At 35.4% G+C, this 12,577-nt stretch overlaps 1 protein-coding gene across 10 annotated transcripts in view; it reads right to left on the bottom strand.

Annotated features, from left to right (window-relative positions):
- Window positions 1–12,577, bottom strand: part of DENND4A (DENN domain containing 4A) — a 135,912-nt gene that overhangs the window by 51,057 nt on the left and 72,278 nt on the right. For all 10 annotated transcript variants that reach the window (XM_082383216.1, XM_082383218.1, XM_082383213.1 and 7 more), the window contains 3 exons: window positions 11,707–11,807; window positions 9,711–9,929; window positions 9,010–9,155 (listed from right to left, as the gene is read on the bottom strand). In XM_082383216.1, coding sequence (XP_082239342.1) covers window positions 9,010–9,155; window positions 9,711–9,929; window positions 11,707–11,807 — 466 coding nt within the window. The remainder of the gene's footprint in view (window positions 1–9,009; window positions 9,156–9,710; window positions 9,930–11,706; window positions 11,808–12,577) is intronic.

Here is a 12,577-nt window from a genome sequence, read left to right on the forward strand (position 1 = left end):
TTATTGGCAATTAATTTTCTTTATATTGTTATTTGCTTTCCAATTAAAAATAATGAATATTTTTATTTGCTTTTTAAAAATTACAAAAGTAATAAATGCTCAGAATAAAAATTTAAACAAGGCAGACTATATTGCTTTTAGAATAAGCACTTATTTCAATTCTGTTGAAGGATATTTGAAAGTTAATCAGTATAAAAGAAGGTGCCTTTCTTTTTAGCCTGTCAAAAAGACTTTAATATGGTAAAACTAGCAATGATACAACAAATATAGTAAGTTGGATAATCACAAACCCTGCTGGTACTCAAAACTGGTACAGTCTTTTTTAGAAAGCAAGATGTGTTTAAACGTTATTCTTTCTTAGAATAAGTTCTAAGAAGATAACCTAACATGAAAAAAAGCTATCAGTATGAAAGATGTTTTTTTTGCAGGACTGCAATAGCAATAAATTGGAAGTCATCTGCATGTCAAAAAATAGGTAAATGAATAACGGATGATACACAGATGAAATATACAATCATTCAAAATGAAAAGAGTGAAGGTTATGCAGACTCCTGGTTGAACAAGACAAATTAAACACAACAATTTACCTTCAATCCTTCCTGAAATCTCACCAAAATGAGAGTAAGGAGATTAAAAAACAACGACAATGACAAAATGAACTGGAGAGAAGACAACAGCAGAGCTGAGTTCAAAACATTTTAGAAGCTGCAAAGTAGATTGATGAGACCTGTGAAAGCTGAAAGCCACATATCTGGCACTGGTGAGGGGATAGAGGAGAACACTCAAATAGTCAGCCGTTTTGCTCTACGGAGCACCAGAAAGGTCAGGAATGAAAAGCATGATGCCCCTGAAGATGGGAGGGCAAGTGGGGTTGAATTGGGAGAATTAGTTAAATCCTGCATTTAAGAACTCCTAGATCCCTTGCCCAACCCAGTATAGTTAGGCCACTACCTCTCCGCAACATGGCATAAGACTAGGTTGGGTCTTTCTGAGTGAAGAACCAGAGGGACTTTAGACTTGAGGACGCTGGGCAGAGCTGAGGAAGATGAAGAAGGTTAATAAAAACAGGTGAAGTGAGTAAAAGCCTACATGTGACAACAAGTGGAAAATCTTAGTTACCTTCCCCACTCAGCTCTGAGAATACTTACAGTCAGGCTTATGTACTCCAGGCTTGAGACTGGAGATACCTCCTGGGGAAACTACGTAGCCTAAAAGAAAAGAACTGCAGACACTGATCAAATAGGGACTCTAATGAAATAGTTGAGTTCCTTTATGATCATCAGTCTCATACCTAAGGAAGCTCCAAGCCCCACCCTCCCAGAAAGAGCTCTAATGAGTTCTCTGTGCCTCACACTTGACAATGAATACCAACCAAAGATCACACAAAAAACCAATAACTTGAAATAGAATAAAGTAAACAAATATTAAAAGGTATTTTGAAGAAGCAGAGACAATGCAAGGGGGAAAAAAACCTTCAAAACAACTAAAATGAATAAGCCTACACCCATGAAACAAGAAGATGCTATAAGCAAGGAGCACTCAGGGACTTCCCTGGTTAAGTGGTTAAGACTCCACGCTCCCAATGCAGGGGGCCTGGGTTCAATCCCTGGTCAGGGAACTAGATGCCACATGCATGCCGCAACTAAGGAGCCCGCCTGCCACAAGTAAGGAGCCCACCTGCCACAACTAAGACCTGGTGCAACCAAATAAATAAATAAATAAAATAAAAATAAATATCTACAAAGAAAGAAAAAAAAGAAAGGAACATTCAGAGAATGAAAAGGAGCTATGGCAATTACAAACATGATAGCAGAGGTAAAATGTATACTATAATGGATGAAAGATAAAATTGAAGAAATCTCCCAGAAAGTGGAGATGAATGACAGAGAGGCAGAAAATGGGATGGGGAAAAAAAAAAAAGAAAATTAAGCAGATCGGGCCAGGAGGGCCAATATACAAATATGTATTTCAGAACCAGAGAACAGAGAAAGTGGAGGAAAGAAAAAGAAAGAAAAAAATGCAAGAAAATTCCCCACAATTTGAAGGCCATGAGTCCATAGATTAAAAGGGCCTACAAGTGTCCAACTCAGAGATGAAAAGAAGGCTGACACCAGGCATATCCTTGTGATTTCAGAATATCAGGGATCTTAAATGCTTCCAGACAGAAAAAGAGATTAGGCACAGAAGATCAGAAATCAAGATACTGTTAGACTAGATGTTATTCTCAACAATAACAATCCAGAAGACAATGCAGTAATGACTTGATTTTACATCCGACCGAATTAGCATTCAAGTATTAAGGCAGAATAATGAAATTTGCAGACAGGCAGGGCATCAAAAAATGTATCTCCCATGTACTCTTTCTCACTAAACTACTGAAAGTTGTGATTCACCATAACAAGGAAATAAACCAAGAAAGAAGTTATTGAAGCCAGAAAGCAGGGGATACAAATCCGGAGAGAGGTCAGTATAATTCTAAGATGATGGTGAATGACAGACTAGAAAGCAGTCAGTTCAGACTGGAACACAAAGATGGAAAGCTCCAGCAAGAACTTAAAAAAAAAACCAAAAAAACCCAACAAACGGATAGATTACTTAATATATTAGAAAAATTGAGAGATTTTAGATTTTTTACCTTCATAGAAGAGTTTGGAGATGAATTAATAATACACACAAAACAAGAAATATAGCAATTATTAACTTCAGGGAAAACAAAAGTCCATACATAAAAGGAAATTTAACTACAATATATATATGGCCTACTTGTGATTATATACAGTGATAAAAATATTAACATTGAACAACCATCTGACCAACTACATTGGGAGAATTTTGGTGATGGTGGTAAATATGACATTAATAGATAATATATAAAACAATAAGCGCAATAACAACACATTATTTGGAAATCTTAAGGAAAATGACTGATGAAATGGCTGAAAGAGAAAGTGCTTACCTTTGGGAACAGAAACTAGGGGTGGGAAATAGAACTACCATATGACCCAGCAATCCCACTACTGGGCATATACCTGGAGAAAACCATAATTCAAAAAGATACATACACTCCAATGTTCATTGCAGCACTATTTACAATAGCCAGGACATGGAAGCAACCTAAATGTCCATCAACAGAGGAATGGATAAAGAAGATGTGGTACATAGATACAATGGAGTATCACTCAGCCATAAAAAAAGAACAAAATAATTCCACTTGCAGCAACATGGATGGACCTAGAGATTGTCATTCTGAGTGAAGTAAGTCAGACTGAGGAAGACAAATATCCTATGATATCGCTTCTATGTGGAATCATAAAAAAGGGTACAAATGAATTTATTTACAAAACATAAGTAGAGGCACGGATGTAGAAAAAAAACTTATGGTTACCATGGGATGGGGGGGGAGGGATAAACTGGGAGATTGCAACTGACATATACACACTACTATATATAAAATAGATAACTAACAGGAACCTGCTGTATAGCACAGGGAACTCCACTCAATACTCTGTAATGGCCTATATGGGAAAGAATCTTAAAAAAAAAAAAAAAAAAGAGTGGATATATGTATAACTGATTCACTCTGCTGCACACCTGAAACTAACACAACATTGTAAATCAACTATACACCAATAAAAATTAAAAAAAAAAAAAAAAAAAGAAAGAAACTAGGGGTGGGGAAAAAATGTGACCTAAGCCTTGTAAAATCATTTGACTTTTTAAACTAGGCTATGTTTTACTTTTTAGAGATTTGGTAGCATATAAAAAATGTTTATAAGATCTGGTTATGTGAAAAATTAGGAAGTATACTATAATTATGTAAAAACATTGAAAGTAAATGTAAAGTGGATATTAGGGTACTGGGCTTATGGAGTTTTTCCTCCCTTTTATTTTCCACACTTCCTGTTACTTTACAAAACAACATTAGGAACATGTCAATGATAACTCAAAATCACTGGTATCCCTAGTAGGATATGGTATCCATGGACAACCCAAGAGTAAATGAGAAGCTCTATACACAAACATTTTTATGCAGATGAAATGGGGTTAATGTAATTATAAGGGCAGCAATGATAACGAAGTAGAAGAGATGGACTAGAATAAAAAGGTTATTCTGGCCCAACAAATACCCAAGGTCATTAGAAAGGAAGCCGGAAACTACTCCGGTCTCCATAATGGAACATTATAAGAGAACTACTTGTCTGGGAGCACCAGGTGCTTTTAAATTTTTATTTATTTATCAGCTTCTCCCTGTCAGACCTGTGTCTTTGCTTGCATAGAAAAAAATCTGTGGACATGGACAATTACCCTAATTCTAAGTATAGTAAAGTCTACTAAAATATTACAATTGTGCTCTGTAAATTCAGTACCTTGGTAAAAGATATTTCCCCTAGCTTGTCTACCAATAGCATCTCATTTCAACATTACAAAAACAGCCATGTAATAAATCCTCCATTTAACAGTTGGGCATTTCTGTCTTTTGGAAAGCACAGTGACATCTGTCTCTACTGGGAGAAAAAAGAAATCCAACACCCATGGCAGGATAAAATTAAAATAATTTTCATATTCTCTTCATATTTTTTCACAAGACATTAAAATGCTCAGAAAACACTGCAGAGGAATGCTTGGGAAACCGAGAAAAACCTTACCAGGCTATTTGTTGCACAAAACTGCTTTTAGTTAAGCTGCATCCTATAGGAACAGATTGTAAGGATTTAAAATACAATCATATGAAGAACAAGAACACATGGTTCTTAAATTAGTCATAAATGAAACTCAAATAATTTTCATACATTGTTTTTCTTACTCCTATTCAGGATTACTCACTCCAGCTTTTTAAAAGTTGGTCAAATGTTTTCCGTTTGGATAGGCTAAGATCAAAAGAGGAATATATCCAATTTCTGTTCAATCTTAGTCATGGATTCTGCTCAATCTTAAGCACTTAATGCACATCTAATATTATTTACTTTTCATAGCTAAACTGCCAGAGGTAAGGGGATCTGTTCACTTAAAAAATTAAGCTCAAAGTCACTCAACTAAGGAATAACCCCACATGAATGTCTATCTTAAAAGTATTACTGATATTCAAAAACCGTTTACAGATTAAAAGTAAGCACTGACTTGCTGTGTTGAATGCACTTAAACTGTGGTATTAAAATATGAAAAGTAGTAACAGCACTGTGTAATTATTTATTTCAGAGAGTTCTGCTTAATAATACTAGGAATACAATTAACCTCTACTCTCACTATATATGAAGATTAAGATATATTTTATGACATCACAAATAAAATAAGATCATTTTTAACTATAAAAAAGATATATTTTGGATTTTGTTACATTTTGTTATTTTCTCTAATAAAACAGTTCTTTGAATTATAATAAAGCAAATACAAGTAACTATGTTTTAGTGAGTTAATTTTCAGTTTTGATTTTCTTAATAATCATCAAAATCTTTAAGTATAACATTAATCCATTATATATAAGTGGTATTTTGTTGAATCTAGACTTTGAATGGGTAAATAGCATTTTAGGAAAACAATCTGCCTAGAAACAATAATTACACATTTAATTGGATTGTTTCTTTTTTGAGACTTCTCAGAATTTATATTCTTTAAGCAATCACTCCAGTCACGCCTCGCATTTTGACTCTTATCAACTAAATAACAGGTGACCTATTTTCAGAAAATCCTAGACAATATAATATAGTAATTATCAGTAATAAAATATCCTCCTTAGAACATGATACCCTAAGTACCTTGCCAAATTATGTCATGAAGGTCTTACAATATTAATGAGTATTTTTTAAACCATGTGATAGTATTATATGAGTTCTTAGCTGAAACACAAACTTGTGAAAACAAGACACATAAAATGAGCAAAAAGTAAAACGGAACAATACAAGATTTCTCTCTTCTGCACTGTTAATTGGATTCTTCCAACTAATTCAGTATTCCTATATGGATTAATAAATCTACTGGCTAAAGCATGCTATTAGCAAAACCCTGTCACTAATTTGGTCCCTTATGATTCAGTTGACTTGGCACAAGGAACAACTGTTACCCAAATACATGCCACTGTTCACAATGGCAGCTCAGTGAGTACATACAGATGACCAGTGGAAGCCCAGCACGATAGAGGAAAAACATTCAAGGTACATGCTGGTCAGAAACATCATTTTTATTTACAAAAACCAACACAATTATTCCTGTAAAAAGGGATTTAGAGAAATTATTCTTTAAAGCATACTTTTCTATTCATTGTACACCTTTTCTATTTAAAGCACAACTTTCTATTTATTTATTCTATTAATATTTAACTTTATAAGCAAGAAATAAGGCAAACTTAAAAATCTGATTAAAATACTGAAAACCAGGTTCTTAGTAAATGCTGCAATGAAGACAAAACTATCAAGGAGCTATAATATTAATTCTCAAAATAAACAAGATTTCAAAGCTTTATACAGGCAGAACTCAACTTACAAAAAGGCAGAGTTCTAAAAGTCTGTCTATAGGGACTTCCCTGGTGGTCCAGCGGTTAAGACTTTGTGCTCCCAATGCAGGGGGCCTGGGTTCAATCCCTGTTCAGGGAACTAGATCCCGCATGCTGCAACGAAGCTTCCACACGTGGCAACGAAGATCCCGTGTGCCGCAACTAAGACCCAGTGCAGCCAGATAAATAAATAAGTAAATAAATAAATTTTTAAAAAATTATTTATTTATTTATTTTTGACTGCGTTGGGTCTTTGTTGCTGCACGTGGGCTTTCTCTAGTTGTGTCGAGCGGGGGCTATTCTTCATTGCAGTGCGCGGGCTTCTCATTGTGGTGACTTCTCTTGTTGCGGACCACAGGTTCTAGGCGCGCGGGCTTCAGTAGCTGTGGCTCGTGGGCTCAGTAGTTGTGGCTCCTGGGCCCTAGAGCGCAGGCTCAGTAGTTGTGGCGCAAGGGATTAGTTGCTCTGTGGCATGTGGGAACCCGTGTACCCTGCATTGGCAGGCGGATTCTTAACCACTGCACCACCAGGGAAGTCCAATAAATATTTTTAAAAAAATAAAAATTAAAAAAAAGTCTGTCTACAAATAGGTTATTCAAAATACAGAAAATGAATTTCCCCTCAAAACAATATCCTTTCTAGGGTGATAGAAACGTTCTATGTTTTGGAGTCATGGTTACATGGAAATCTATATTTGCCAAAACTTATCAAACTATACACTTCAAAGGTGCATTTATTGTTTGTATATTATACTACAATAAATTTGGACTTTAAAAAATGTCCTAAAAGGTAGTTAGAATATCAATCCACCAAAAAGAAATTTAATACATATTTCTAGCACAACACTGTAGCCATGCACCATCTGAACTACAGCTAATCACCACATAGATGAGTGTTTCTGTGGGAAAATGAATTATGAGTTCTAAGCAAATACTGACATATATCCATCTTTTCCCTATTCTAAAGCATTTCAAGGACTAGGGTAGATATTTCTGGGCATCTTAGCTTGTTAACTCTCTATCAGCACCAGAAACAGTATTTCTCCACATCAATCATCTCTCAGGTGTTCCAATTTGAAGGAAAATGTAAATTCCTCCACAAGGCTCTGAACTTGTTCCTGTTCTTCATATGTGTAAGTCATTCAAAAGTTGAACATTTTTACATCATGCAGTAATAAAACCAAATTAACTACTAATCTATAAACTGTAATAAAAACCAGAAAAATATAAAAATCGTCATAAATTTTCCTACTTTATAGTTCATACAACACTACTCTGAACACTGTGAAAAATGCAGTTATAATGATCTCTCCTCACAATACTTTTAAAACGTACATAAGAAAACAACACAGAAAAAAAAAAAAAGAAAACAACACAGAAAGACTAAATGACTTGACTAAAGTCACAAGTAGGAACGCTGAGATCAAAGTTCTCCTGATTCCCAATGCAGTGTTTTTCCTTCTACATCTTGCATGATGAAAATCATTTTTATAAGACACATATGGCACTTATTAATTTGATCAATCCCTCCATATGTAACAATCTCCCATCTCCAACACCACTCCTCCTCCATGCATATGACTCCTTCACCCTAATTTGGCTTTGACAACTCCTTCCAGACCAACCCTCTGCCCCACCAGGCTGACATCTCCCTCATCCAGATTAAACTATGATACCCCATTTGCTGGGCCTACCCAGTGGGGACACTGTCCTTGCCTTGCTTAGACTCTGACACTCTGTGCTGTCCTCATGTCTGCATGAACGCATACTGTTTAGGTTCTGACCCCTGGAAATAGTCTGTCCTCCAGCATGGACACTCTCTTTATCCTGCTCGTCCTCTGGTCCCCCATGCTAGGCCACCCCCTGCATGGATAGATGCTCTCCTCACCTGGCTTGGGCTCCAACACCCCATGCTAGGCTGCTCCTCCTTCTTCACCCATTCAGGTTTTGACACCCCTCTTTGAGCCACTGTTTCCCAAGCTCCTCTCTATCCACCATGGATACCCACTTTGCTCTATTCCACTAATGATAGCGGACTACAGGGGCAGGAAAGGTTTCACACATGAATTTAATATACTAGAATTAATTCACTTAATTTATGCTATAAATGCACTCCCAAATTGTAGAAATATTCAGGTGAAATGTTATGTTCTACACCTACTCTCAGCATGTGACAATCCACCTTAGACCAAAAGGAGAGGTGAAAATTAAGGATGATCAAGTTAGAGGTCCATAGGCTTGGACAAAGCTCCCATAGTCTGTAAGTGGACAGGCAGTGTTACAGACCTGGTTGCTAAAATAAAACTCATAATTTGGTAAAATCCTGCAAAGTACTCTTAAGAGGTTGTGGTCTATAACATCTAGTAGGCCACCAAAACTTTCATAATAAAGGGTCAGTGATGAAATGGAATTAATTTAAATTTTGTTAAAAGTTGGTTAAGTTATAAATAGAAACTGTAACTCATAACATTTATAACAGTCACACAAAATAAGTTACGGCACTGTAGACATACTATTACTTACTTTATCTACACAATCATCAAAAAACGCCAGGCTTGCATCTTTATCACTGACAAAAGAACATTCCTCAATGAAGCGAATAAACATTTGTGTTTTGGTCATCATGTTATAGAATTTCTGATGTGACCGGTCCCGGCTTCTTAAGAAAGCTGTTCAACATAAATTTGTAATTTTAGCATATATAATATCATTTATAGATACAGAGAATTTTTGAGCTAGAAGGAACTAGATCAACCATGTCATCTATACCCCCCACACCCTACTATTTTGCAGAAAAAGAAACTAAGACCCCTGAAGGGGAAGTAACCTGACCAAGATAGCAATAGGAAAGGAACTTGAACCCAGATCTTTCAAATCCCCCAACCCAGGGGCTCCTCTGCTTGCCCAACACCACCAGGCTGCCCTGAAAGCTAAAAGCATCAATATCTTAACGCATCTGTGACACAACAGAGTGCAGTGGTACATGGTTAGGAAGCTCTGTACTTTTCAAATAGTCTCTTCTGCATATTTTGCTAATGGGATTATATCTAATGTGCCTGAGAAATAACCAGTCCTATGGAAATGGATTACCAACTGAGCTGATACTCACATACTCCTGACATAGATAAGTATATTTTGATAAATATGAGCTACTAACCCAGAAAGCAATCATCATAAGGTTAAGCTCAATAATATGAAAGCTGTAGTACTATGTAATCACTCACCTTGTAGGGCAAAAAGAGAGGCTGCATCTGTGGCTGTCTCAGATGGGGCTTGTGTTATTGGTCTTAAGTATGATCTATAACCTTTTAAAATAGAGGCCATGAAACATAAAAATGCCTCTTGGATTTCCAAATCTATCATGTGCAACCTCTTTCCAGAATTAAAATCATAATCATTCATTGCTAAGTCCATTAGTCCATCGTCTCTTGGTCTCTGCTGCACTGTGAAGAAATACAGTGTTAATGTTTTCCCCAGAACTGTCAAAATTAATGTTCATAAAGGTATCAATTATAAATCCATTGCATATGTAATTCAAGTCATTATGCTGCATACCTTAAACTTGTACAGTCCTGTATGTCAATTATATCTCAATAAAATTGAAAGAAAAATAATAAATGTGTTGTGTTTTCAAAAGGGCTCACGCTCCTTCAACCCTTTGTTTACATAACTCCTTAATATATAACCCTAGCAAAACTTGAATTTGGTCTGAGGATAAGGATGGTAGTAATGGTCAATGTTAACTTCCTGATTTTCATGGTTATAGCATACTGCAGTGATACAGAATGTACTTATTGGTAGGAAATACACTTCATTTGGAGATGATGGGGACATCTATTCTCAAAAGGTCACGGAAACAAAGTTTGTGATTGCCTCAAAATTTTAAAACTTCTTAAAATATGAGGAACAATAAATCATCTTAGGGAGGTTTTTTTGGAGTTCTTATTGTTTAAAAAAGTAAAAGTTCGTGGGCACTGGAATGGAAGGCCTAGGTTTTAATCCTAGCTTCATCCTTATTAACTGTATGATCTCTGACAAGCTACCTCCCTCAAACTTAGTATCTTCACAGTTGTAAAGACAAAAGAATGTATGTGAAAGTGCTCTGAAGCTGTAAAGTGATATATAATCCTGAATAACAATATCAGTATTGTTTAAACCTGTAATTTTAAGCTGTAAGAGTCTACCCTTCAGTAGAGCCAGATGGGTTATTTCACTTATTTTAATAATACTTAAATACTGCTACAAAAGCTGTTGGACTTCTCAGTTATTCAAAAGAAGCACATGAATTTTTAGAAAGCAATTAACTAAGTAGCTTAAATAAAATTCCATACATAATTTATTTGTTCCATAGTATAAAATTTGTTCCATTTGATGTCATTTTTTCGTATCCCAATACTTATGAGCCACTTCTGAATTATCTACTTGTTATAAGGTTTACTTTGTAAACACTGTCTTTTTCCATGTCTCTTTCCAACTATTCTATAGGCACCCTTGAACCCTTGAGGATGTAGGCCACCTCCCATGTTTATATTTCACCTAATACATAAATGAGAACCTCAACTATTGCTGCACCATTACTGACCATTTTTTATACAATAAGTATTAAATTATGAACCCTGAATGGACTGTTGGTATAAAATACCAAGAGGATTAGATAAATGAAGGCTTAATTCCTCTTATTGGTAATTCTGGATCACTATCAAGATACTCTTATTGTAAGCTTTGAACTGAAATTCTCCATATCCTAATCAATTTTCACTTTAATTAATTTCCGAATGCTTCTGGCAAGCTTCTATTTTCAAATTATTTGAGGTAAGCACAGCATTAAGATCTACTGAAGGTGAAAAGCACATGACCTTGCTCTCAACCCACAAAAATCATCAGCATTTTCTAATGTAATTTAAACCATCTGTCTTCGATTTTCAAAACTAACTTTCTATTCTATGTATAAAGAAAATACACAAGTAGAAACCAGTATTTTTTCCATAGTATTTGAAAATAATCACCTTAATCTCTTTTTGAATTTTATTATGATGTAAAATATTAACTTTGTAAATCTCCCACTCAGCTTCTAAAAAATTTTGCTTTAATGCTCATTTGCCTTTAAGATTGTAAAAACACTTTCCTTTAGGTAAACACCATCCTTTTACACGTAAGGCAAAGTTGCTGGAGTCCTTTCTTCAGATTAAATTACTTCCTTTAATTAAATTATACACTTACATTTTGCCAACTGCTGGTGCAAATTATTCAGTGTGTTCATCAGATTTTTACATGGTTTCTTTGGAAGTACCTTCCAGGCTACATTTTTCTTGTCACCAGTTCTGAGATTAAATGACAACAATAATATATTTGTTAGATTAACTTGGGGTGGGGCAGGGGTGGGTATATATCTGTTATTTATAAAAAGGGGAAAAGAGAAAACACATTGAACAAAAATAAAATATACAAAATATTCTACTTAACAGAAGAAAAATACTACAGGGGTAAATTGGAGTGTTTAATACTTAAAAATTAATTTATATGAGAGTAGAACCCTGTATTAAATATAGCTCAAAACTTTACACTTATGTTTATACTGAGTCAATTCCACTTGCTTTGGAATCATGCAAATCACTACAAAACTTAATGTGGTGGTCATTACTCTTAATCTTATCTAAGAGTCTCTAGACACCTAAACATTGGGAAAATCCTACTATTAGGAGATTTTTTTCTTATATACTCTAAGACAAAGCACTGTAGAAAACTTTTAATGAACTTATGATCCATAAAGCTTATCAAAATACTTCGGTATATCCAAATATTTAGTTTCCTAAAAATATAAGTAAAATTTAGCTTTGTTTCTTTCAGAAAAGAAATAATCTATAATATTAGATTATTTGGGCTTCCCTGGTGGCACAGTGGTTAAGAATCCGCCTGCCAATGCAGGGGACACGGGTTCGAGTCCTGGTCCGGGAAGATCCCACATGCCGCGGAGCAACTAAGTCCATGCGCCACAACTACTGAAGCCCATGTGCCACAACTACCGAAGCCCGCACATCACAACTACTGAAGCCCGTGCGCCTAGAGCCCGTGCTCCACAACAAGAGAAGCC

Source organism: Balaenoptera borealis (assembly GCF_965194805.1).
Source record: "Balaenoptera borealis genome assembly, chromosome: 3".
Taxonomy (NCBI): Eukaryota; Metazoa; Chordata; class Mammalia; order Artiodactyla; family Balaenopteridae; genus Balaenoptera; species Balaenoptera borealis.